This window comes from Callorhinchus milii, unplaced genomic scaffold (genome assembly GCF_018977255.1).
Source record: "Callorhinchus milii isolate IMCB2004 unplaced genomic scaffold, IMCB_Cmil_1.0 Scaffold3, whole genome shotgun sequence".
Taxonomy (NCBI): domain Eukaryota; kingdom Metazoa; phylum Chordata; class Chondrichthyes; order Chimaeriformes; family Callorhinchidae; genus Callorhinchus; species Callorhinchus milii.
Window position 1 is genome coordinate 51,132,202 of NW_024704744.1, and position 27,509 is coordinate 51,159,710.

Sequence of the window (27,509 nt, forward strand, 5' to 3'; positions counted from 1 at the left end):
CAGGACTCTACAATATGTTTTCAGTACTATAGTGTACCTGTACATTGAAAATGTATAGAAATAGTTCAAAAGGGAGTTAGATAGGCACTTGAAAAGGTAACATTTGCAAGGATATTGGTAAAGAGTGGAGGGGTGGGAGGATTGGGTAGCTCTTCCAAAGAGCACAATGGGCCGAATGGACTCCTTCGGTGCTGTAATATTCTATGATTCTATGATTCTAGCTGATACTAAGAGGCAGGTGTCTCCATAGACCAGTCCACAATGTAAATGTTAAACTTGTTATTGCCATAGAATTGTACATATTGTACTGGAATATACAGCAGTGGAAAACATCATTGCAACCTATCTGGTCAGTCCTAAACTAAAAAAAACATACAATACTTTCTCTCATACTTCTCTCAAATAATGTTTTCCCACATACCTACTAAATTCCCTCTTGAATATGCTGACAAAATTAACCTCCCTACTATAAAATGTAACATTTTGTTTTTGATTTTTTGTGTTTTCTTAAAGGAATACAGAGAGTAAAATATAACTTATAATCCCAACAAATGTGCAACCTCATTCTAATAAAAATGGTAGCCATATACCCAAAATGTTAGTATAAATGTGTTTCTGTTACTGCTAATTTTATTTGGACTTAAAATAAAGTAATACAGTCCCCCACAGTACTTTTACGGAAAAGATGGTCTATACAGATGGGAAGTTAAACTTGCAGAACACATAAACACAATTCATTGAAAGCAGATTTACAGGGGACAGTTTGGGGAGATAAGAATCAGCTGAGGCCTGTGGTTGACTGACAGGTGATAGAAGATATGATTCAGGGTGTTTGAGAAAACATACGCTAAATAAAAACTATCAAAATAGTGAAGAAGGTGTTGAAGAATAAACTCAGATTTGTTTTATCTGCAGTAATTCAAGGACCATTACAGCTAAACTATAGACACAGATGAGAGCAAGAGATGGCCATGAGGTGGAGCTATAAAATAATTTGCAAAAACAGATCTTTGCAGCTGGATGAAATGACAGTATTTGTAAAGGAGATGGTAACTCCTGGGGAATGATATAATAATAATAATCTTGCATTGTATCCCTCATCTTTCACGGTGTTCATTCAATCCCACAGTGTGACCTTATCTCCATACCCTTCCAGGTTTATATCCTTCACATTTATCTACTTCCCTCACGATGGACTCTGCATCTACCACTTTACTCTGAGAAAAAAAAATCCTAAGCCCTCCTTTCGCTCATCTTGTGACTATCTTATAACCCTAGTCACTGACTCTCCTACTAGTGGAAATAGCTTTTTCCTATTTACTGTGTCAAAACCCCTCTTAATTTTGTACAACTCCAACGGGTCCTCTCTCAACCTTCTCTGCGCAATGAAAATAGATCCAGCTTTTCCAATCTCTTCTCTTAATTAAAGCCCCTGATCCATGGTATCATTCTTGTAAATCTCCTCTGCAATCCCTTCCAAGGCCTTAACATCTTTCCTGAGGCAAGGTAAGGTTTCCGAAACTGAACACAGTTGCAACCTAACAGTAATTTGTACAAATTGAGCATTATTGCTTTACTTTTGTACTCAACTATGTATAAAACTCAGAATACTACACTATTAGCTTTTCACAGACATTTCTAGTTGTGCTTGCACTTTCAAGGACTTAGGTACCTGCTCTCCCAAGTCCGTTTGCTCCTTGAAGATACTGTAATTTAATATATACTTCCTTCCTTTGTTTTTTTTCTACCAATCACAAATCTCATCACATTTCATTAAAATTTATCTGTCCATTGCACTAATCTATTAAAGTCTTCCTGAAGTCTCTTGCCAGCCTCCTAACTAGTGACCAGGTTGGTATCATCAGCACTGACCCCTGCAGCATATCACTAATTACCATTTACCAACCCGAAAACTGCCAACCTTTTGGTGTCTGTGGATGGTGTGGAATTGATGACTTTATCAGATTCCACATTTTTTGTGTTTTCTTAAAGGATTCCAGAGAGTAAAACAGTCATGGATTATGTAGAAGTACATAGAGTACAAAAGCAAAGCAAATTATGATCCATATATTCTCAAAAGTTTTTTTGGGTCAGCTGGGTATCTGACACGTGCGGAAATCGATCACCATGCTTTGTTCTTGTCCTGCCCTCCACCCCTCCTGATCCCAACCCTTTGTTTGCATCCAAATCCGTGACTGTCCAGCAGCTTGGGACATCCTCCCGATGTGAAAGGCATTATCCAAATGTGATTTGTTGTTGTTTATCTTCCATCTCTGCAGCCACTTCCTGTTTTGCCACAAATCCACCTCACTACATCACACTCGACCCTGCAAATGGACTGGACAAAGCCTTCCACTGCACCCTCAGGAGCTCAGATCCATAAAGAAGAAGTGTTTTCACACAGGTCTTACCTGCCACAAGCTTGACTTGCTTTGGGTTCTTCCTGTCCTGGAGGAGAGGTAGTTAGAAGTAAACAGAGGATGAGTGTCTTTGCTCTCGAGAATAATTGTGGAGAAAGTGAGGTAAAGCATTAAGATGGAGTTGTGGTTTTAGGAGAATATCCCTAGATTTCCTCAAAGTAACATCCTTCCCCTGTTCAAGATTCACACATTGTTCTCTACTTTATTCTTGACTAAATTTGTGAATTCAACCATTTTAGTGCTAAAGGATAAGACCATTAATTCCATTGTCTAATAATTCTAAACAAATAAATAATTCTTGCATTTGATATAGTGCTTTTCACGTCTTCTATGCTGTGAAGTGAATTGACTGTATATTTGTGGGCGAATCTCGGCAGCCAATTGTGCACAGCTGTGTCCCACAAACAGCTGTGGATGGAAGTGACCAATTTATTATTGTTTTTTTCTAATTCTACGCAGCTTTCGTTATTACTGATCAGATACTAAGAATTGGGACTTCTCTCTTTCCTTGTTTTGGTCAGCAAGGTATCAGACACTCATGAAAACCTATCATCATGTCTTCAAAATCAAACTACTGAGGTTTCCACATAAGTATGGTTTCCTTTTGTCTGGAATGGAGTTTGCACTTCCTTCCCAGAGGGACTCACCCTGCTTACCTCGTTCTGAAGTGTTTAGGCGCAGATTGGGTCTCTTAAATTGCAAAGACTTTGATATAATAGAAGCTACAATACTGCAGTGTTTTTTCACACATGGTTCCTTTCTCTAAATACTGGATCTTTTGAAAAGTGAGCAATATGAGATCTCTTTGTGTCTCATGTGCACAGTTTAAAGTTATGTTTTCTGTAGGCCAGAGATATAACTTTTCCTTGCGAGTCACTGCACTGCCATTCCATTCCATTCTGTTGTCTAACTGAGAATTATCTAAATTCCTCACTCATCTGGTTATTCCATTTGAATGGGACGTGATCCATATCCACAGCAGAATAAAATTTAACGGCTGCACCATGTGCGTCTTGTAAAAATAATTTCTGAAATAAAGATTGGTGCAACTATTGTGTAGAGCTCTTGTATTTCCTTTATTTTATTATGATTTACCTAATATTGCTGCTTTGATCTGATTCCTTCCTTATGACCGTCTCTTAGCCCTTCAGTTTGCCAACAACACAAGCCTTTATTACCTAGAAATGCTGAGATGAAGTTTGTGGCATTTCTTGTGTTACACATTCCTTGTATTAATGTGAAATGCTGCAAGCTTTACCCCAGTGTTTGTGGAACATTGCGGTGTGAATGTTAGCTGCTACATTCGCCTACAAATACAGAGTCACTTCACTTTACAGAAATGTCAAGTGTCATGAAATGTTCTCAATGTTATTGATAAAATATCAGTATTATTATTTTATTATTGAAAGTAACAGAGAAGCACCAAAATCAATGCCACATTTTAATTTGCAATTATTTTACATTCAGTTTTGTAAGCTGACGTTCAAATAGTACCTGTAAGTATTCTGAAACCATTGCAGACATTTATGTACAGGTGGATGTGTGCAGCATACCATTCATTTGTTTGGGGTCTTACTATTAATGACTGAATTAACCACATTGTAACATAAAAATAGGAATTAATCACAATCTTTACAATTCAAATAAAAGTGAAATCATATAAAAGCCCATTCAGAAACTTAATTCTTTGTAAAAATACTCCCAAATTATATTGATTATAACTTTGTAGAAAACTAGCATTTCCATCTGTATTTTTGTACTGCTTTGATCTTATTCCTATTGTAGTAACTGGGTCATTCAAAGGAGTTACAATAAATGCATTCCCAAAACTTCCTTCCAGAAAAGCAGAAAACCTGTGTGGTGATAGATAATAGTTCTCCCGTAGCATTTTGCCACAGACATATTTGGCCAATTGGCTCCTTTCTATGCTGAATATTTTTATGGACTGATGTGAAAAATCTCATAGCACTAGAGCCAAATAGTGCCTTTTGCTTTGAACCACCACTTTTTGGAGCAAGTTTCATCAGTTGTTCTTCCCTCAGCTAAGAGAACCACACAATGGTAAGATGTATCTGGGCTACGTGGAATGATAGAGTAGAACTTTTAGTGGTAAGCTATTGAATACTCTACAGTGTAGTGCAGATAGGTTACATATCCTTTTAGGGGACAAAGTAGAGTATTGGGGATTTAAATGACACAGAACTGTTACAATGCAAAGTAGGTCACTCTATGTCCTCCAGACATCAAACTCTAAACATCCAGTTACTTTTATATTTTCTTCTCTGCAATTTTATTTTTCTTTAAATCAGTTTCCAACATGTTAGATTGAGGAATTGTTAGGCTTTGAGTTATGAAAATGATACCCTTCCATATTCAGAAGTAAGGAATATCATTACCAGAACTCTGGAGGAGAACGTCTCGAGGCCTGTTCTCACATATTATCGTTATTGTTAAGTAATATCCCAAAGTAGACCCAATATTTCTGATATGTGAAAGTGACATCTAGATGTATGTTACTATTATTACATTATTAATTACTTTTATTACAGTACTGCATATATCATATTGTTTATAATTCAAAAGTATAAACTTTAGACTGCATAATCAAATATTCAGCTTTGACCCTCTCTACAGTTTTAGCTTAGATTTGTATACAAAGAGAAGCCCAGGATGTTTCACCCTCCTCCAGGAAAGGGCATGATTTCCACTGAGCAGCAACTAATGACACGACTGAGATCAGAAACCTGTCACGAGAGGAATCATGAGCACAAGTTTGTATCACACCGCTCTTGTGCCTTGGAGCACCAATGCATTGCACTATTGCATTGCCAATTACAGATTATTCTTTAAAAACATGCGTGACATGACGCCGTAATACATCGACTATGTAACTGAATGGATTAAACTGCATCTGAGAAAATAAAGGTAACCAGTTCTGATTTTTGTCTCAGAGGCTTGGAGCATCAATCTGTCCCAGATATACACAACACAAATATTTTAATATAGCACCATAGTTGGAGCAAATAACAACAATTAATATTTATTGTGTTGTTGCTTATCAGAATTGGTGCCAGGATTCAGCAGATACTGTAAGGAAATCAGGCCTATTTCCTTTAGTAATTACCAAATAGCTTAACTAATATTTGTAATAATGACCTTATCACTTTCACACATAATACTTATGGAATAACATTGTGGATATTATGCCATCAAATTATATTGAAATGAAAAATAATGTAGGTTCGCTTTTTGTTAAAGTTTTCATATAAAAAATAGACCAAGATTAAAAAAATGAAGCCCAATGAAAGCTGATGATGCCCTTTAAAATGATTTAGGATGTTCTCCTTGAATCAGGTGACCTTGCAGGTTACTCCAGCATCTTCTGCATGACCACAGTTAGTTTTGCCCCATCCCGAGAATTTGCATTGAAGAATTGTGTCCTCTATTCCTTCACAGGCAACATCATCCATCCAGATACGACCAGTACCTGCATACAAAACAACACAGCCGGCCAGTTAATATTCTTTAGGAGACAAGTCAGTTTGCCAACAACTTTTTTTGTAGTTGACATTTCTCCTAGGAGAGATAAAAGCTAATCACAATGCCTGTTTTTGAGGCACCATCTGAAACACTGAAGTGAATGTTTTGAAGTTGAGCTGAATGGAGAAAGAAAGTTTACTAACTATTCCACATCTCTCAAAATGCAATACAAAACAGACTGTGGGGTAAAATTTGTTCAACTCTTTAATATCTTCCTTGCAATAAATTGCCCAAAATAAGGAACACATTAAGAACCACTGGAGACTTATTCTTTGCTTTCTGCCAACGTTCGTTCTCATACTCTGTACTCAATTCTGGCCCCAAAGCCTCCTGTTCTTCCTGCTAATTTACCAGTAACACGCTTAATAAAAAGTCCCAGGAAATTGAATTTACACAGTCAATTTTCTAACATAAGTAGTTGAAAGATTGATTTTATCCCAAAGAAGCACTTTTAACTCAGGATTGCCTCACACTCTACCAAACGCTGAGGCTCTAAGGCAGGAAAGGCAATTGCACACATTTTGCCCACGCCCTGGCAAACCCCGGGTGACAGCAATTCTACTCTGCCACACCCCATCATGTCTTAAATTTAAGATTACAAAATAAAGTGAAAAGGCTGCACTCCGACATTTGATTGCCGACTTATAATAGAGGGAGAAACAATTATAGTGCTAATGCTAAGGAGAAAAAATGACTGTGTTTCATTTCCATGTGACTTTCAACCCTCATATTGCACTTGAATGTGGAGTTAAATTGTAAGCATAAAATGATTGAGCCAATATCAGTTTACTTAATGTTACCAAATATATACACCACTTGCTTAGTGTTAAATCACACCTCTGCTACTGCATCAATGCTGACCTCTTTCTTTTCTCTTACTCAGTGTCCAACCCCACCACTACACGCTGCTCTGAGACACTATCTTGTGCGAAGGGCGCTATATAAATGTAAATTGTTATAGTTGAAATTGATAATATATTACAAAAAGGCCAGGTTGAGGTAACAGGAGAAAAGAGCAAGCTTTAGAAAGCCACTCAATTTGCCAAGTTGGTTTAGTTTGATTGATCTTGAATGCCAAGAGAATGCCAGCAACCCCAATGGTAGTATAGCAGTTTAAATGTTTTTTTCTTCAACAACAGCATGTAATTATTGTATGAATTACCTATATTAAACCCAGAGCATATAATTACAGCTAGGCATCATTAGCACTGTATAAATCCAGCCTTGAACTGTGCGTGCTAATGGACTGTATTGCCCTTCACTCTTTCACTCTGCCTCCACTCAGCACATGCATTCTCATCAATTTCTGTTTTGATCCAACATAATTAGTGCAATGAGAGGGGAGATCTTGCGTTCTGGACTATAGCTGCCATGGTCCGTTATCATGCATAGATTTCTCTGTTTGGAATGCTGCTAGATGTATTTTGCCCACAAAATACACAATCGATTCACTTTTCAGTATATTCTGTGAAGAGCTTTGAGATGTCTTGAAGACGTGATAAGACATTATATCAAATGCAAGAAATATATATTATGTGAAAACATTACATTAGAATACATTAGAATGTACAGTACAGAAACAGGCCATTCGGCCCAACTGGTCTATGCCGGTGTTTATGCTCCACATGAGCCTCCTCCTGCCCTTCCTCAACTAAGCTTTCAAGCATAACCTTGTATTCCTTTCTCCCTCAAGTACCTATCTAGCTTTCCCTTAAATACATCTGTGCTATTTGCCTCAACAACTCCTTGTGGTAGCATGTTCCACATTTCCACTATTCTCTGTGTGAAAAAATTTCTTCTAACTTCCCTATTTGATCTATTTGTGACTATTTTATATTGATGGCCCTGGTTTTGGTCTCCCCCACAAGTGGAAACATCTTCCCTATGTCTACCCTATCAAAACCTTTCATAATTTTAAAGACCTCTATCAGGTCACCCCTTACCCTCCTCTTTTCAAGAGAAAAGAGTTCAAGAATGTTCAGCCTTTCCTGATAGGTATAACCTCTCAGTTCTGGGATCATCCTTGTAAATCTCCTTTGCACCCTCTCCAATGCCTCTACATCCCTTCTATAATGTGGGGACCAGAACTGCACACAATGTTCTCAGTGTGGTCTAACCAAGGTTCTATAGAAGTTTACTATAAATGTCCTGCTTTTCATTTCTATCCCTCTAGAAATAAACCCCAATGCCTGGTTTGCCTTTTTATGGCCTTGTTGACCTGCTTTGCTACTTCTAGTGAATTGTCAATGTGTACCCCTAGATCCCTTTGCTCGTCTACCCTATTTAGGTTTTTATTCTCCAGGATGTATGTGACTTCCTTATTGCTTCTGACTAAATGTACCACCTCACATTTTTCTACATTGAAGTGCATTTGCCATTGAAATGCCCACTCAGCAAGTTTATTAATGAATGTCTTGCTGTAATTTTTTGCAGTTTTTCTCTGTATTAACTACTCTCCCCACTTTGGTGTCATCTGCAAATTTTGAAATTGTATTGCTGATTCCCAAATCCAAATCATTAATGTATATTGTGAACAATAGTGGTCTCAACACTGATCGTTGTGGAACACCACTGCCCACCCCCTGCCAGTCTGAGTAGCTACCCTTTACCTCTAATCTCTGTTTTCTGTTTTGTAGCCAGCTTGCTATCCATTCTGCTATTTTTCCCCTGACTCCACATGCTCTGACCTTATTCATTAGTCTATTATGTGGTACATTATTGAATGCCTTTTGGAAATCAAAATATATTACATCTACCGCATTACCCTTGTCTACTTTTTCTGTTACCCCTTCAAAGAATTCAATGAGGTTAGTCAAGCATGACTTTCCTTTTTGAAATCCGTGCTGACTATTCTTTATTATGTTTTCCATTTCTAGATGTTTTTCTATTACCTCCTTCAGTAAGAATTCCATTATCTTTCCTACCACTGATGTTAAACTGACAGGTGTATAGTTCCCTGGGCTTGTTCTATTTCTCTTTTTAAATATAGGTATAACATTAGCTATCCTCCAGTCCTCTGGCACCATTCCCTTTTCTAATGAGTTATGTATATGTGTAATAGTGCCTCTGCTATCTCTTCCCTCGATTCTTTTAATATACGCGGATGCAATCCATCTGGACCAGGGCTTTTATCCTCTCTGAGTTTCATTAGTTTTTCAATTATATCTCCCCTTTGTATCTTAAATGTATTTAAATTATTTTTGATCTCTTCTACTGTCATGTCCACCTGATCCGTCTCCACTGAGGCAAAGTCATTATTTAAAATTTCTGCCATATCACTGTGGCGGCCTGTGAGCTTATCTTCTCCATCCCTTAGTGGCCCTATTCCTATTTTGATTTTTCTTTTGTTATTTATATGTCTGTAGAATATTTTACTATTTCTTTTTATATTCCTTGATAATTTAATTTCATAATTCCTCTTTGCCTTCCTAATTGTTTTTTTGACTATTTTCCTGACCTCTTTATATATTTTTTTGTCATGCTCTCCCTCGTCATTTATGTATTTAGTGAATGCCTCTTTCCTGAGTCTCAACTTTGCCCTTATGTCTTTATTCATCCATGGTGTCTCATTATTATTTAGCTTTGTCTTGCTTTTTAGCGGAATATATTTCTCCTGGACTCTATTGATCACTGTTTTAAATGTTTCCCACTGCTGCTCTATCTCTTTTGTTTGCCAATATTGTTTTACGGTTTATTTTCCCAAGTGGAAAGTGAATGGAGGACAAATCAGATTTCAGCCTGTCAGAAGGTAGTATTGAAACAAAAAGCATGTCTTTCTGCTTAATTAGTTAAATCACAATCTATAAATCACAGACTATCCAGAACTCTGCAGCTCAAGTCCTCTCCCAGACCTGGCTCCATGAGTCTTTCACCCCCATCCTCACCTAGCTCCAATGATTCACCATTTCCCTGCAGATCAAGTTCAAGATCATTGTCCTCATGTTCAAATCCCTCAACAACCATGCTCCACCCTATCTCTGTGACCTCTTGCATCACTAGCATCCTCTTTTCCCCCTCTCTGGAACTCCATCCTGGAGTGTTTCTGCCTCACCCTTTAAGGATCACTTTGAAACCTTTCTTTTTCATCGGGCTTTTGGTCACTTATCCCCCTGTTTCTCAGCTCCTCCCCATACCAAGCTTGGCTCTGTGAAGCGCTATGAAAGATCCTCCCAACTTGAAAAGTGCTGGACAAATATGCTGTTGTTGTGTTAGAAATAGGTAAATAGGGTTATTCTCCCGCATTGGATAAGAAAACAATTTAGTATTAGCTGATGTACATATTAATCAAAGAATTTGTCCACAAGGCACTTTCAGGAAAATACAGGCTTCTTAAATGATGAACAAATTATAAACAAAACCACTAAGATATTATATAGCATGGTCCATGGTGTTTGGAATTGCATTTCAAAGTCTTAATCAAATGCAGGCATCTGGATGCAATCACCATTTCCTTAAAAGCCCTAGGGCCATCAATTACACATTTTATCACCCTGACAAATGCAGCTGTGCAGCTATCACATATCTTTTGTTTTCTAAACCAGAGAGAGAAAAAATGCTTTTGACATACTTTAAATAGCTCGGACTCACTGGAACTGTTGCTTTGGTCTTCTTTTTCAAACTGGCTATGTTGAGGGAATCAGTTATAACAATTCCATTTAATGCTCTCAGATTGTTTTTTGGCTACCTCCCTTGCAGGGCATTTCTAATTTATGTCAGTTCTAAGTACCAATAAAGGTGTCAGAGATCAATGTCTCTTTTCACAAATAGAACAGTTCTTCTTCTGTGCGTGGAAGAAAGAACCATTGTGTTATTTTCATCCTTTCTAGGATTTCAAGCTGCCAAATAGCTCTATCATATTTCATTCTGCCTGTATTTATACCAAATCTTAATCAGTGTGTGATATGAATCATATTCTTAACAATCAGATTATTTTCAAATCTCCATATTTCAGTACCAGATGCACCACTGAAACACAAGTTAGCTGACCAGTACATGACTGCTGTTAGTACTGGTTTTGTTCTTTGTCAGATTGTTCCATGGTTTAACATTTGCTTTTTGGTAAATGCAAAGAATCAACTTAATGCAGACTCTAAATTCCAGGGGCATCTGACTAATGTCAAAAATACATAACAATTAGATTAATGTGCTGGCAGTCCACTGTACTTGTCCCACATGGGACTTGGATTGGGCAATTCAATAATAGCTGGGGAAATGTAGTGTTTCATAACAGATTCAATGATTATGTTGTAATTGCTGTACGCAATTAGCTGCTGCAATTGGCCCACAAACTATACAGTCAATTCACTCTACAGTATATTCTGGAAAGTGCTTTGAGACGTCTCGAAGACTTGATAAGGCACTATATCAAATGCAAGGATTATTATTATGATTATTATATAGACATTACACTTTACAGAAACAGAAGCTTTATATCAAAATCATAGGTGTTATATCAAATACAAGGATTATTATTCTTATTATAAATACACTTTAGACAAGGTTTGATATTAGCATAATTTTTGGCTGTCAAAATGTTGTGGATCTACTGTGAATGTCTGAAACTCATTGGCTTAAACCTGACACCAGGTTTCTGATTCCATGCATAAGAAAGTGAAAGCAACAGGATGATATAAACTTAAAAGTATATGTTGAGCATATAAACAGAGGGCAAGAAAAAAAATCTGGTTTCAAATAGCCCTTTCACAAGCTCTGAAATGCACTATCTTACGAGTTTACTATGTAGAAAAGAATGGAAAGCTACAATATCATAAGAGTGATCCCTGTGTTCATTTGATCTACTGCCTTATAATGTCATCGAAATATTTGAAACTCCACAGCATTTCAGTGTAAAATGTATTTTCAGGTGAACTTGACAGCCAGCTCGCGCGCAGAAATGTTCTACAAACAGCCGTGAAGTGAATGATTGATTTTATCTGGAGGATTGTTGGCCAGCAAACTAGGAGAAACTCCCAATAATAACTGTCCAAGTGAATTCCAATGGAGTCAGATTCAAGGCTTTGGTTAACTGATTGTTGCAAGTGAATGACAATTGTCAGACTATCAGAATATATGGTTTTATATATTCTGATTGTCCTGACACCATAGAATGAACCATTTCCATTCAAACTGTGTTAAACCAGTAACATGTGAAGCAGCACTGAAATGGCATTATAATGACGGCTCTGATAGTTTTCGGATGGCCCATTTAATGTGATGAATCCTATTCTTTTCTGAATTTTTGAAATTCAGCTTCTAAATTAAACTATATTTAAATTTTACAACAGAATATTTATAGCCTAAGACTAATTGGAATTTTGGATCTCCCTTGTCTTTATGATCATGGATATCCTGCACTTGTCAGATGTCCAATGATCAACTAGTAACTATCCTCATTGTGTGTATGTAAGTGGTGTGTGCTGTTGGTGAGGTAGGAGGTGAGTGGGTCTCATTGCAGCTGAATTGGTTATCGGATTACATGCTTTGCAATGGATTGTCTGAATTGAGTTGCCTTCAGGAGCCCACTTTCTGAGGGAGGTAGATCTGCAGTACTGCAAGACCTTACAGACCAGCCAATTTGACACCATTTGCAGAACTTAGAGGGTCAGACTGTGCACAAGGACTATTTCCACTTGGCTTCCGTTAACCCTGCAAGCTAAAGCCCTAACTAGTAGAGCGATCCTAGCTGGTGAAGCAACAGGAAGTTTGCCAGACATCTCATTGAAAAGCTATTCAGTTTTAGTTGGTGAAATAGGCTAAACAGTACCCCAACACAGATTCTAGGGACCCCAAGCCTTAGCTCTGGCAAATCTGCAGCTAATTCTTTCCAGAATTAGGTAAGTAGGAAGAGAATGCACATTACATTCAAGACACAGGAAAAGTTCCATAAGTAGGTGGTTTGCATATGTGGAACTCTCAGACTGATTTCAATACTCTTAAGCATAGTAATAGGTTTCTGCATATATCAGTCACCTAGCTGACCCCCCAAAAAATACACTTCAGTTGAAATCAACTAATGGTTAAACATTTTGTTCAGTGTTCCAATTATTGCTTTTGGTGATATGACCACAAATGGGATTTCCTATCAAATAGTTATTGCTAAAAGTGTACACATAATGATAAACAGAATTTATACCCCTAACTGAACACAGATTGGGAATCAAATATGGGACCATCCTGATTATATGACTCAGTACCACATGGGACAGTCAGTATCCAAATTGAGAATTCATAAACAATATTCTTTATGAGTAACCCATGTTTTTTCCTGCTATCATTGCACATAGTGGATGAAGAGTTGTGTTCTTTGGCTAAAACCATAACACCGTATGCCAGTTATCAAACTTGTTTGTGGTTGCTGACTGTGATCAAGGGATGGAGAATGGAAATTATTTGTTCACTGACAGTGTGGTGACAAATGTGTTTGTTCTGCTTGTCACTTAGATGTATATGAAGTGTTGAAATACCATCTGGGAAGAATCTACACCAATACCCTTTTGTCTGAGTATAATGTTCTCCCTGGTGCTTTAGAGAGCAACTCAAAACTGATCTTGTCACATCTGGAAAGTCATAATTTTTAAATTAGAGCTAAGGTGGTTAGAAGTGAGATCAGAAACCATTTATTCACACAGATGGTTGTGAGAATGTGGAATGCACTGCCCCTGAAAGCAAAGAAGCAGAATCAGTTGGGATGTTTAAAAAAAAGTTTGGTATTAGGGGATATGGAGAAAAGGAAGGGGAATGGGATTAAGAGTACTCGCCTCGCAAGCAAGAGGACCTGGGTTTGGGTCTCGGGCAGAGCGAAACGTTCGGCACGTTTCCTTACTCCACACCCATTATTTACCTATCAGTATAAAGGAACCTGGTTGTTAGTCGATTGGTGGATCGCTTTTCCTGGGGTAATAATCCCTTAAAAAAATAATAAATTGGTCACTCAATCCACGACTGTTTGTGGGATACTGCTGACAATTAGCTGCTGCATTTCGCTCACAAAATATACAGACAATTCACTTTACAGTATATTCTGTGAAGTGCTTTGAGACATCTCGAAAGACATGATAAGTCGCTATATCAAATGCAAGGATTATTGATAAATTGGCCATGTTGTGGTAAACTGGCAGAGGAGGCTCAAAGTAGGCTATTCAGCTTCCTGTTCTCCTATGCATTCAAATCAATCTTTCCAGCTGACTTGTGCTTTAATTGTGAAGAGAGTGTGGCATGTTTACAATAATAACATTTTCAACTCTTTGTTTCCCTGTTTATGAACTGCATCATTAGTTTGGACAATGTTCAAAATGTGTTCCATCAAGTCTACGTGCGGGTTGTCTTTGAAACTGAGTTCTATAATAATATAAAATAATAATCCTTGCATTTGAAACGCGGCAGCCAATTGCGCACAGCAGTGTCACAAACAGTCGTGGATTGAAAATAACCAATTTATTACTGTTTTGTTTTGGAGGGATTATTATTAGGTGTGTGGAGTAAGGACACTTGCCCTGTTTTCGCCCTGCCTGGAATTGACCCCAGGTCTCTCACTTGCAAGGCGACTGCTCTAACCACTGAGCTACAGGACTCCACATCCTTATACCCACATAAATTGGACTTTGCATTCATGTGTCTGTATGACTCAAAGCAGGACATTTTCTTAGTTTCTGAAGCTATAGGTCTGGAACCATTTTTATACAAAAGCTAACATAACTCAAATTTGTTGCAGATGTTCTTTGCAAAGCTTTAACTTTTTTTATATATATACAGATCTCTGACTGGGCAGATTAAAGTTGGACGCTTGGACAGAGTTGGTAAACCAAAGCTCATTTGTCAGTTGCAGTGGTTCAAGTCTTTTCTTCATCCTAATTCCCACAAATAAAAAATAATCGGTCATCCATCTAATTGCCAACTATGGGACATTTGTGGCACAGATTAGCTACACATTTGCTTCCATAAAAACGCCAAATGGACTTAAAAGTAACTTCAAAGTAAAGTGAGGTGTTGAGATGTTTTGACATGATAAACCACATGGAAGTTTTCTTTGTTTCATTCTTTCTTCAACCGCTTATGTTAACAAATGCTGACTTGTTTCCATGTTTGCAGCCAAAATGCTTGTATAAATTAATCACTCTCACCTCTGCACTGTCTGTAGTTTACAGCTGGATTTATATTACGAGAGTGCTATACTAATCTAGTTCCTATATTGTAAGCATGCTGCATGAGTCCTGCATGCTTATAATATAAACCACATAATGAAAAATTGGTGATTACTTTGTGGTGCCCAGGATAGAGAACCCTTTCAGCTGTTATATATCTCGACCACCATAGCCACCACTCTCACTGCTCTCAGTTACTCAGTGGCAGCCGTTTTTTGTTCCGTACATTTGTAGAATCTTTAATATTGATTCTTTTTTCTGATGTAGTTCCAAGTAATTGCAGTGGAGCCAGATTTTTTTTACCAGGAAGCAAAGTCAACCTGCTGTTTATGTATATCTCTCAATTTTCACAACAATAACAATAACAAAATTACATTTGTATAGCGCCTTTCATGTCGGGAAGACGTCCCAAGGTGTTGGACAATCAGTGTTTTGGACTCAAGCTGGAGGTCGGGATTGGGGAGGGTGGAGGGCAGGGGAAAAGGAGGGTGATTGAAGGCACAGGCGAAGAAGAGGATCTTGAGACAGGTATTGAAGAAGGCAAGGGAGGGGGCGAGGCAAAAGGCCTGTGGGATGGAGGTCCAGAGGGTGGGAGCACATTGGTGGAAGGCCTGCCTGCTAATGATGGGGCGGGTGAGGTGGGCGACGTGAAGCAGGCTAGAGCACGCTGAGCGGATGGTTGGGGGTCAGGAGGTCGCAGAGTTAGGTGGGAGCAAGGCCATGGAGGGCTTTGAAAGTGAGGACCAGGATCTTGAACTGTACTCTCTGTGTGACGGGAAGCCAGTGGAATTGGGCGAGGATTTTAGGTAAATAAAACTGTTAAATGTTAATGGCTTTTGTGAATCTAGCTATCTTAAGAGTTACTGTGTGTGGGTTTTTGGGGGGGCGGAAGGGAGGAGATCAATAGTCATAACATAAGTAAGATATTAAGGAATACCAGGTCCAAAACACTGTCTGTCCAGCGTCTTGGGACATCCTCTCGACATGAAAGGCACTATACAAATGCAATCTTATTTTGTTATACATTCGCTAACAGCAGCAACTGTTTTGCTTGTTGTTTATGTTGGTGCATGGCAGACCCCATTGTGGCTTCATCAGTCATAATTTAGCAATTCACAAAGAATGCAGAAATCATGGTCCTATCTAAGACTAAACAGATAGTCCTTGGCATATTAACAATTGTGGATAAATTAACATGTTTTGGGGATTGCAGCTGTTTCAAGTTTCTAGACAAAGAAATCCTAAATGACTCCCTCTCGTTGACTATGCCAGGATTGGAGGTCCAGTCTTGTGGAGGCGTATCATTGACAGTATAGTCATTTAATGGTTCTTACATGTGAGCTTCAGCTTTCTTAAAGAAACATTCTTTATACTGGAATGTCAGCCTCCAAAAAGATGTCTTCAATGCACCATTAGGAGGTGCCAACAGACTCAGACACACTGGTAGGATCACATCCAGACTTGACTCTAGCACCAAGATCGAATGCAGCTCCATTACCCCCTCCCCCTTGCTTCTGATGAATCTTTGAACATTTAATTAATGCAGATATATTCTCCCCATATACACACTGGATTGCCTGGGCAATTGCACTTTTCCTATTGTTAGACCAGCAATGGTGTGAACCTCCTTGTCTCCCCTCCCAATGAGACTACCAGGAACTGAAAAAAAACATAATTATTGTTTTATAAGCATCCAATTTTAATGTTGTTGCTAAAGCCATATGAGAAAGCTATTTACTTGTTCACTAGTGAAATATTGTGATGGGAAGCCAGTGGAGTCAGGCGAGGATGGGGGTGGTAGGGTCACAGAGCCTGGCGTGAGAGAGGACACAGGCTGCAGAGTTCTGGATAATTTGCAGTCTATGGAGGGAGGAGTTATGTATGATTGTTTGATTAAAGTTAATTGCTTGGTCCACAACTATGACTGCTGTGAACTTGTACTTCCTTGACACCCCGTGTCCACTACAATATGTATTCGGACTGAATGAGGCATTTTCGATTAAATGCTATCCTGTCAATTGATACACATTTATATTTTTTGACAAAAATAACCATAATCAGAAAGCTCTTTACCTTGTCCAAATTTGTCTGCCGAATGAACTTCGGTAGCCTCTTGATAACCAAACATCTTGCAGATCACATCTCCATCAATTTTGTCCCATTTATCATCACAGACTGTTCCCCACAGCTTGTCGTAGAAAATCTCCACTCTGCCCTCGTGAGGTCCTGAGCCATTCACTAGCCTTAGGACTGGTTCCATTTCTCCTGATAAGCAAAACAGCAAGAAGAAATTGATCAGCTTTTGAGCTACTTGACATCTGGTTTGTTGTGAGTAGGTAAGGAATGACTCTTAGAATGTCAGTACTGACTTTGAAAGATGAGCTTATTTTATTCTATGCTGTTTGGTAAATCTGATATCCCCATTAATGTGTTTGTACAATGGGATTTCTTTAGTCAAAGTTCACATGGCCAGACTTCTAAATTAACTAAAACGAGAAGAATATGATGTGTACAGCATTGCAGACCCGAGCTGGTATCAAGCGGGAGAAGAGAGAGGAGAAGGAGGTGACCAATGGCATGGTCGAAGAGGAGGGTTTTGAGGCTGGACTTGAAGGAGGTTAAGGAGGGGGTGAGGCGGAATGATTGAGGGATGGAATTCCAGAGGTTGGGGGCAGAGTGGCTGAAGGCTCTCCCACCAATGGTGGGGTGGGTGGGTCGGGGACGTGGAGCAGGCCAGAGCCGTCTGAGCGGAGGGAGCGGGCAGGTTGGTAGGGGGTTAGGAGGTCACAGAGTTAGGGTGGGGCAAGGCCATGGAGGGCTTTGTAGGTGAGGACCAGGATCTTGAACTGGGATCCTCTGAAGGATAGGGAGCCAATGGAGTCGGGCAAGAAGGGGGGAGATGAGGTCACGGGCTGCAGAGTTCTGGATTATCTGCAGCCTGTGGAGGGAAGAGTTGGGAAGGCCGACAAGCAGGGCATTTGTATACTCGAGCCTGGAGGTGATGAAGGCATGAACAAAAGTTTCAGCGGCCTGAGGGGTGAGGTAGTGGCGGAGTCGGGCGATGTTACGGAGGTGAGGGAAGGCAGAGCGGGTCATGGCTTGGATGTGGGGGAGAAAAGACAGTTGAGGGTTGAACAAGACATCTAGGTTCCTGACTGGCTTGGTGAGTTAAAGTGTGCAACCATGAAGGTCGATGTTGCCAGAGCCTGAGGTGCTGAGGCACTGGCGCGAGCCAATCAGGAGAGCCTCAGTCTTGTTCACATTCAACTGTAGGAAGTTTGCCCTCATCCAGGACTTGATGTCCGTCAGGACAGCAGTGGTCCTGGAGTTGAGGGTGGAGGCAGAAAGATAGAGTTGGTGTCATCCGCATACATATGGCAGTTGACCCCATGTCTGCAGATGATGTCACCAAGGGGAGCATGTAGATATTAAAGAGGAGAGGGCAGAGCCCTGGGGGACGCCATATGTGACAATGCGGGGGATGGAGGAGAAACCGTTAGAAGCAACAAAGTGGAGACAGTGAGAGAGATAGGAATCGAACCAGGCAAGGGCAGGTCCGCGAAGATTAAGTAAAGAGGAGAGGTGTGTATGAGGATGGAGTGGTCGACAGTGTCAAAGGCGGCAGAGAGATCGAGGAGGACAAGGAGGCAGAGGGAGCCCTGATCACAGATGTTCAAAATGTCATTAGTGATTTCACTAATATTTGATAGGATCTCTAGGGTTAAAATCATGTTATGTCTCTAAAATAGCCAATATATAGAATGCTAATCATAAGAAGTGCATTCTGACATTGGCAGACACAATCCAGCCTGTGTTAACTCCGGAAGTGAATGGAGCGACACCTGGCATTGTTTGAATTTCCATTTGTGGGAAAGCATATGTCCAGCAATTTTGATTGCAGTCGAGCATTGCACTGAGTTGACTGCTGTATGTGTGTTTGCATTGATAATTTCCCCATAGGGTAAGCCACTGAACATGATTATATGTACAATAAAATTTATATTTATGGAGTGCCTTTCACATCACGAGGACATCTCAATGCTCTTGACACTGCTGGCAAGGCATCTGAACTGTGGGTGGGAGCATGTGCAAATAAAGTTATTTCGAAACACATTTAAATCCTCAAAACAAACTTAAGCAGGGAGTTGTTATTGAAGGATAAGGTCACGGCCTTCTGAAACTCCATTCTTTCCCAGTGAAAATTACAACAACCTTATTCCCAGGAGTTTAAATTGCCCTGTTTGTAACCTTAAAAAGCATCTGCAATAAACTGTGAGCAACGTTAATCTCAGAAATGAGTGAATCCTTAGTCAACTCCTGAGATATACACTTTGTCACATAACTCGGAGCTACCTTGAGCACTTGGTCACTAGGCTCAGGCCGGGCTTGTCCTGCCAGTGAGGCAATCCGGTCACTTGACTTGCTCGGGTGGTGGTGAAGACATGGTTCAGGTCCGCATTGTCCTTTGACAATTTGGGGCCTGGAAGACTTTGGGGGGGATTGGGGCTTGTCCCTGGGGACAACCCTCATTCCCAAAGTGGAACATTTTGATCTTATTTAGTTATTGGGGCGAGAGCAGGTCTAACCTCACTCACCAGTATAAAAAAAGACGCATTCAGTGGATAAGATAGTGACTTGGGAATTTACTTCATGCAGAGGGCAGTGAGATACTGGAACTCGCTGCCTGAAGCAGTGGTTGAATCGGATAGTTTTGATGTATTTAAGAAGAAGTTAGACCTCCACATGAGGGAGAAAGGAACAGAAGGATGTGGAAGTAAGGAATGGGTGGAGACTCATGTTGATTATAAACACCGGCACAGACTAATTGGGTTGAATAGTCTGTTTCCTTGCTGTAAATCTATATACTTCGAATCGTTATTGTGTTGTTCTGCTCTTTGAGCAAATATTTACTGATCATTAAAACAATGTTAGCAAGAGGCATGGCCAAAAATAAGAAAGAGAATCACATCAAGATGGCTGTGAGACATGCTTGGGAAAGCTCAACAGTAACACAGTATTATTGTTCACTTCAACTTCACGTAATATGCATTTGGGTAAGTAGTTGTATATTTATGTTCTCCTGATTTGAAAGGCACCATTCAAATGTAATTTATTGTTGTTATATCATTTAATTTACAGCATAAGTTATACCTTTAAGTAAATGTAATAATTTGGATAATTTCATATGTTGAACAGAGGTTTACGCCCTCTTGTTATATCTGAAATGGTTATACTATTTTTCTATATGGTTTTAAATGTAAGACAGGGGTGGTGGGGGATGGGGTGGGGGGGAATGTGGTGTAAGTGATATGATAATTATCACTGATGATATTCCCTCCAACTATTTGATGCTTTAGTGTAATTGCTTCACAAACAATGTTTTAATTTTTTTCACCTTGAGCTAAAAGAAGTAGGCTCAGATTTTCATGGAAAGGGAGTAAGTGAAAAAAAAGCTTCTATTCTCTCTTTACTTTAATATTTGATTTGGTCACAGATAGTTTGACTAAATAGTTATATTTAGCTACTGTTGTTCAGATTTTCATAATAAATTATTTTAGAAAAGTTTTCTTTCAACTTATAAATGCAAGATTGAAACAATGCCCAGGTGTCTCTCCATTCACTCCACAACAGGTAATGTCTGAAGCGGCTGATGTGACTTTCTTCTTGCAGAAGTAAATCATTGCAGGCCTTTGACTTTAATGTTCTGATTGAATGAGAGGAAGTCTTGCACAGATGTCCCAACTTGCAACAAAGGGCATGAAGAACTTAGAGTTTTGTTCCCAAATTCTGGTTCATCCAAGGAACATAAATTGAATAAGTAACAGACGCTCTAATCCAATTTATTGTGCAAACCTGAGGGCTATTACTATCAGGCCTCATGGAAGGTAGCTTGATCCATTTCAGTGCACACTGCAAGCATGCTCAAAAACTGAAGATTAACTGAAGAATAACTGTGGATTATGCTGAATATTTCAGAGTTCTGGAAATGCTTTAAATCTTATGGTTTATGGCTAGCAGATGCAGGTGCTGGAAATGCTTTCAAATGATTATGAGTCAAAGCAGCCCCACAGGACTTTGCATAACATTGCAATGGAAAAAATGTACATGCATGTGTTGCATACCTGCCCTAAGAGTAAAATGTTGAAATGTGGTTTGGTAATCTTTACAGGAGAATTTCCAAAAAGAATAATTAAATAGCAGCTAGTTAAGAATATACAAACAACAACCTCAATGTACATTAACATCTTATTTAATTTTAACATTGGCAATATTTTTCCCTCCTGGTGATTTAGTAAACAGCCAGTGGGCACTAAAACAACCCGAGTGCAGGTAACAGACCTACACTATAAAGACTTAGACCATTTACAAGATGTTTAATCAAGCAGCAGTTCTAAGGCTGAGGAATTGGCTATTAATCTTACTATAATTTGCTAAATTGTATTATGGATTATGATGGATGGTAATTTTATGATCTTATAACATGAACAACCCACAATAAGATCACACTACCAAGGTCAACAAGAATAAGACACTTGGCTCACATCAATACATTTAATATCAAGAGACCTGAGGCTGACATTCCTTTCATTGTTACACTAAGAGCTTTGACAGAGAGCCAGGTAAGACTCAGAATGTACTTTATAATACTCCATCATAACGCTCTGTCTATTCTTAGATGTCTTGGATAAAGGAATTCTAAAAACTTATGTTTTAAATCTTGCCGAGCTTTTGGCCCCATTGCAACTCTCCATAAATCCCTCACTCATGTACCCTCGCTTTCTGTTTTCAACCCTTTTAAAGACAATCTCTTTGATCATGTCTTCAGTCAATTGCTTCACAACCTCTCCATAGCCTCCTACCATCTTCCAATTACCACCTTGCTCAGGTTTCCGCAATATCTCTGTTAAGTGCTTTGAGATTTTATTTTTTGGTGAGAGAGGTTAGACCCCATTCACCCCTGTTAAGCAAATTAAACCAAAATGAGTTCCTCAAGGGAACGAGAGTTGTCTCCGAGCAAGCCGAGTGCTCAAGCTAGTTCCGTATTCCAGTGTCTCTACTTTCTCTTTATGAGGGTAGATCAAACTCCTCAAATCAGAAGTAATGCAATACCGATCCCAACCAACAGTGATCTGAAGGCATTGTTCCTGCCTGGAGCTTAATCCTCCCCTTGTGCATAATGGGGAGATTCAGTCATGATGTTGTATATACAAGTGAATGGCAAAAGGAGATCTTTCTGGCAGGCATATAGCCTAAGGAGTAACTGATAGAAACAGATACTACATTTAGTCTTAGCCCAAAGGAGAAGAGAATTATCCTATGTGAAAGATGCTATATAAGTGCAAACTGATATTGCTGCTGTTGGAGATGTTTCACCACTAAGTACAACCTGTGCACACAATTAGGTAACAATGTGCTTCACAAACTACTGAATTTTGACTGTGCTTTGCTCATCTCTACCCATTGCTACCCTCCCCTCCACACACCTTCTTCAACTCCCCACTTCCAGCTTGGGTGCACAGCCTGCTGTGTAAAACTCTTTGAGGTACTCTCCTAACGTGAAAAGTACTACATAAATTAAGGCTCAAGTCTCTTGATATTAAATTTACTGACATGAGATAATTTTTATTGAAGGGTCTTATTCTTCCTGAAAGTTAATTTAGTGACCTTGGTGGTGTGAGTTTATTGTGGATGCTCCTGTTATAAACTCATACCACTTTCATTAATCAAGTTACCATATGATTTTGTACTGAACTTTGGGCCTAAGTCCAAACCTTATTTCTAGGCCAGAAGAATGTGGATTCTGCATTTCTCCGCCAGGCAAATAATTAGTAAGGCTAAAACGTTAAAAGCCATTCCAACATTCCAGCAACTTGATTTAGATTAAAAATTTTGTTGCATCAAAAAAAGCAAGGTGGCCTGACTGAGTGGAAACACATAGCCAACAACAACAACTTGCATTTATATAGCGCAGGGGGGGGAAGCAGGGAGATCGAAAGCACGGTCGAGGAGGAGGGTCTTGAAATGGGTCTTGAAGGTAGCAAGGGAGGGGGCGAGGCGGAGGGACAGCGGGATGGCGTTCCAGAGGGTGGGGACAGAGTGGCTGTATTGTATGGTGATAATTAGCACATTGATTGATTATAAATCCCACAAATTTCATGCCGTAGATGCAGAATCTATAGGGTGACATTGGTTGTATTCTTCCTCGATATGGCATTTTAAAAAGCAATGCAGAGTGATGCATTTGGATGAACCAACAAACTTTCTTCAAATGAAATGTTCCTTTTTTTTAAATAAGTATCATTACTTTTCTTTCTAGCAACCACAGTAATGCCTTTCTGCAGCACTGACTGTCTGACTGTCCATCTCCAGTGCATCTGGTTTCTTAGAACCAATGCTTTGATACTTACACCAACAGCAACCAGGGCCAGAATAAATAAATGCTTGGTAAAGTGAAAGTTAGTGCTCATACTGATATTGATCAGATCCTATTTCATCACCAGAAGTCTGCTGAATCAGTGTCCTTTTTCCATGAGTCAATTTAATGGCTTGGTTATATCTATAAAGAGGGTATCTCTTCCATATTGCAAGATTAATAATAATTCTTGCATTTGATATAGGCTTTTTATGTCTTCTAGATGCAAAATGCCCACAAATTAACAGAATAATAGAATAAATTAAAGATTAACCTTCAAATCTACTAACCTACCTTTCACAAATTACTGTATTTTGGGGATAGGCTATTTCAGGTTTATGATCCTTATGAATCTTTCAGATTTGGGATCCTGCAAAACATCACAGGTAAATGGCAGTCCGGGGATGTTCTGGGCAATGCATTCCACATTATCACAATTCTTTGTGTGAAGAAATGCTTTCTGAATTCATTTTTAAACATCTTACTTCACCCTCTTCCCCCTGTGTTGTGGGGGTGAGTTATCCATAGATTTAGCACTGTTTTATTTTCTTGAAGTTTATTGCTCTCTATTGTATACTATATAGCATATAATTTATTTGTAGTGCTGCAGGACAAGCAGTGGTTGAGACATTGAATTCTAAAATGTGAGATTTGCAAATGTTGTTCAGCCATTCAATGAAAGCTCATTGGGTTTTTTCATTTTACAAGTGCAAAGGAGTACTTGTTAGTTCTTTGGGTGAGAATCTGGTAAGACTGGAAAACCGTTGCTGTTTAAATCTGGTCGCTGCTCAACATTGATCATTAATAGGTATTTTGCTTTGTCATCTGTATAATTTCACTAATCTTTGAATTGATATTTTGCTAACATCGGAAGAACTGTGCTGTACCAAAAGTGAAACACTGCATGTTCCCACTTGTCATCTTTTTTCTGTTGCTGGTAACTCATGTATGTTACCAGATATAAGTGCCAGCAGAGGCTCAGGGCTTCCCCACAGGGAAGTAATAAAATCAGATAGTAAGTACCCCTAGGCTGTGTATGGAGCCCTGAGGGTTGCATTTAAGCTACAGAGACCTGGGAACTGAGCATATGCCCATCCTCCTGTATCTGCATGTTATGGGAAGACTTACAGAACAGTGTAAAATAGTCAATCGATAAAAATAGTTTCACTTTTGTTCAGAGATTCTTACCCATATCGCCTTTGTCTCCTTTGTCTCCTTTTTTCCCTTTGTCACCTCTGCGACCTTGACAAAGAAGAGAAAGAACGAACATAAACATAAGTGTATACAAGTATGGTGATGTGAATTGAATTTAATAGTGATTTTCCTATATTTTAGGAATTATCTTATTTTAGGAAACAGCTATAACAAGAATAACAACAACTTGCATTTATATAGAACTGTGCGTCCAGGATAACATCTCGGATCATTGCTCCATAAAATATTAATGCTAAAAGAACATTAAAGCACAAATATTGGGGTCTAAGCCACAACGCTTTGAAGTGGGGTTAATAAGAAATCTGTGAGTGTGTCATACTGACATGCAGAAGCTTTCACTGACGTGATCTACTCTTGAAGTAGAGTTTCTGAGCGTTGGCCTGACTTGTGTAACACACTTCTAGTTACTGGATGGAGTTCCCCTCAGTAAACCTTTGGCCTCGGACAGTTGGAATTTCAGTTCTCCCGAGGCAAATAGACCTTAGGAAAATATTAAGCAACACAAAAATAACATTGTGCCCAACATAGGGCCTAAAGTAGGATTTCTTACCTCAGGGTTCAAGAAAATGGCCTCAATCAGATCCATAATGGCGGAAGCAATTTATCTGCATAGGGACACCACCTTCTGGTGTTTCTAAAAGGATTTCTAAAGTGTAGGAATGCATTTAAGATTCCCTCAAATTTTACTTCATAGTGTGTATTAATCACAATCAAAAACAGATGCTTTACAACAATAATAACAAAACTTGCATTTACATAACGCCTAGCATGTAGGATAGTTTCTCAAATAACTGTACAGTGGTGGGGTTGGACATGAGAAGCTGAACAAACAGGAAGCAGGAGGGCTTGGTGCCCATAGATGTGGTTGAAGAGGTGGTGTTGAGTATAGATAGTGTAAGGTGTTATTTGATCAAAATACAATAAAAGCTGCTTAAATAATAATCCTTGCATTTGATATAGCGCTTTTCACGTCGGGAGGACGTCCCAAAGCGCTTCACAGAATATACTGTAAAGTGAGTTGACTGTATATTTGTGGGCGAACGCGGCAGCCAATTGCGCACAGCAATGTCCCACAAACAGTCATAGATTGAAAATGACCAATTTAATTATTGTTTTTGGTTTTGGAGGGATTATTATTAGGTGTGTGGAGTAAGGAAACTTGCCCAAGGTTTCGCCCTGCCTGGAATTGAACTCAGGTCTCTCGCTTGCAAAGCGAGTGCTCTAACCACTGAGCTACAGGACTCCACAAGAGAGAGCTTGGAGATGGTAAGTTCAGGCAGTAGTATAATGTGCTGAAGTATTAATACAGGTTTGGGTGTGGATATCAAATAACATACCCCAACCACCTTTTTGTCCCTTTGGTCCAGAGTATCCAGGTGCTCCTCTCTCCCCCGGATCTCCTTTGAGGCCTGGTAGTCCAGGAAGGCCAGGCAAACCTTCTAACCCTAATAAAAATAAATAAAGCAATGAGTGATGGTTGGTACATTTTTTGACGTGTCTAAAGACAATCACATTGCATTTACACAACTTTTAAAGTTGAGGTAAACAGGTTCCCCCCCTAACAAACACTGCAATCTTGGGGTTTGCATAGGCTCAGGTTGGATGACAGCACAGGCCGCTTCAATGGTGCAGCGATTGGTTTTGGGTGAAACTATTTGACCAAAGTGCTGGTAAGGGGGTTGGGGGGAATTGTTCGCTCACACCAGTCATTGACTGGTATATCTCCAGCAGTGGACTATCCCAGTTATAATTATCACATTCCACAGCCAAGTCTTGCATTCTAATATTGCCATTAGTAAAGACTTGTAGGGTCCAGAGAGAAAATTATGAATAGAAACAATAATGTGAAATAATGCCATAATAATAATCCTTGTATTTAATATAGTGCCTTATCACATCTTCGAGATGTCTCAAAGCGCTTCACAGAAATATACTGTAAAGTGAATTGACTGTGTATTTTGTGGGCAAAATGTGGCAGCCAATTGCGCACAGCAGTGTCCCACAAACAGTTGTGAATTGAATGACCAAATTATTCTTCTTATTTTTTTTGAAGGGGTTATTACTCCCGGAAAAGTGATCCACCAATTCACTACCAAGCTGGTTCCTACTTACTGCTAGATAAACAGAGGTGTGTCAAGTAAGGAAATGTTTCGCCCTGCTTGGGAATCAAACCCAGGTCCTCTCGTTTAATTGGAAATTAAGTTAAACATTTATTACATGGGAAGACTTTTTAAAGAGTAGCAAACACCTTTCTTTACAATACACCTAGTGGCATCAGAACCATGCTAAACTACCTTTGGGAACTTATTGGTTCTTAAAGTGTTGGTTCTTAAAATGACTTTGCCAGTTTAAATGAAAAACAAATGATGTTTGTTTTGTGTAAAGTACTCTCAGTAACTCTTACCTCTTAATCCAGGATTGCCAAGTAACCCAGGAATCCCGGCTACCCCTTCTTCACCTTTGTCACCTTTTGGTCCAGGAGGCCCTGAAATATTGAATTCTCAATGAAACAACCAACAGCCTTGACATTGCTTCTTCAGGAAAAACAGAACACCACAGTTAATATCACAATTTAATCTGGTTTTGTAATAGCCTTTCTGTTTTTTATCAAAAAGGCTATAGTCATTGCTTCTCTTAACTTTTCAAATTGCTGCAAAGCATACCTTGCATAAACCTGGTGTGATCTGATGCGACCTGTGCAATCCTAAATACATTGACATTGGTGTCCAACCAACTGTATGAATAATAATGATAATAATAATCCTTGCATTTGGTATAGGG

General features: G+C 39.2%; 1 protein-coding gene across 2 annotated transcripts in view; it reads right to left on the bottom strand.

The window, feature by feature from the left end:
• Positions 1–3,847: 3,847 nt before the first annotated feature.
• scara5 (scavenger receptor class A, member 5 (putative)) overlaps positions 3,848–27,509 on the bottom strand; it is a 60,319-nt gene continuing 36,657 nt past the window's right edge. Inside the window, exons 5-9 of one of the 2 annotated variants that reach the window (XM_042333655.1) lie at positions 27,133–27,213; positions 26,075–26,173; positions 24,702–24,755; positions 17,174–17,365; positions 3,848–5,907 (exon numbers count right to left, since the gene is read on the bottom strand). In XM_042333655.1, the coding sequence (XP_042189589.1) occupies positions 5,771–5,907; positions 17,174–17,365; positions 24,702–24,755; positions 26,075–26,173; positions 27,133–27,213 (563 nt within the window). In that variant the 3' untranslated portion in view covers positions 3,848–5,770. Of the gene's footprint in view, positions 5,908–17,173; positions 17,366–24,701; positions 24,756–26,065; positions 26,174–27,132; positions 27,214–27,509 lie in introns of both variants that reach the window. The other variant, XM_007892898.2, reaches the window with a different exon arrangement.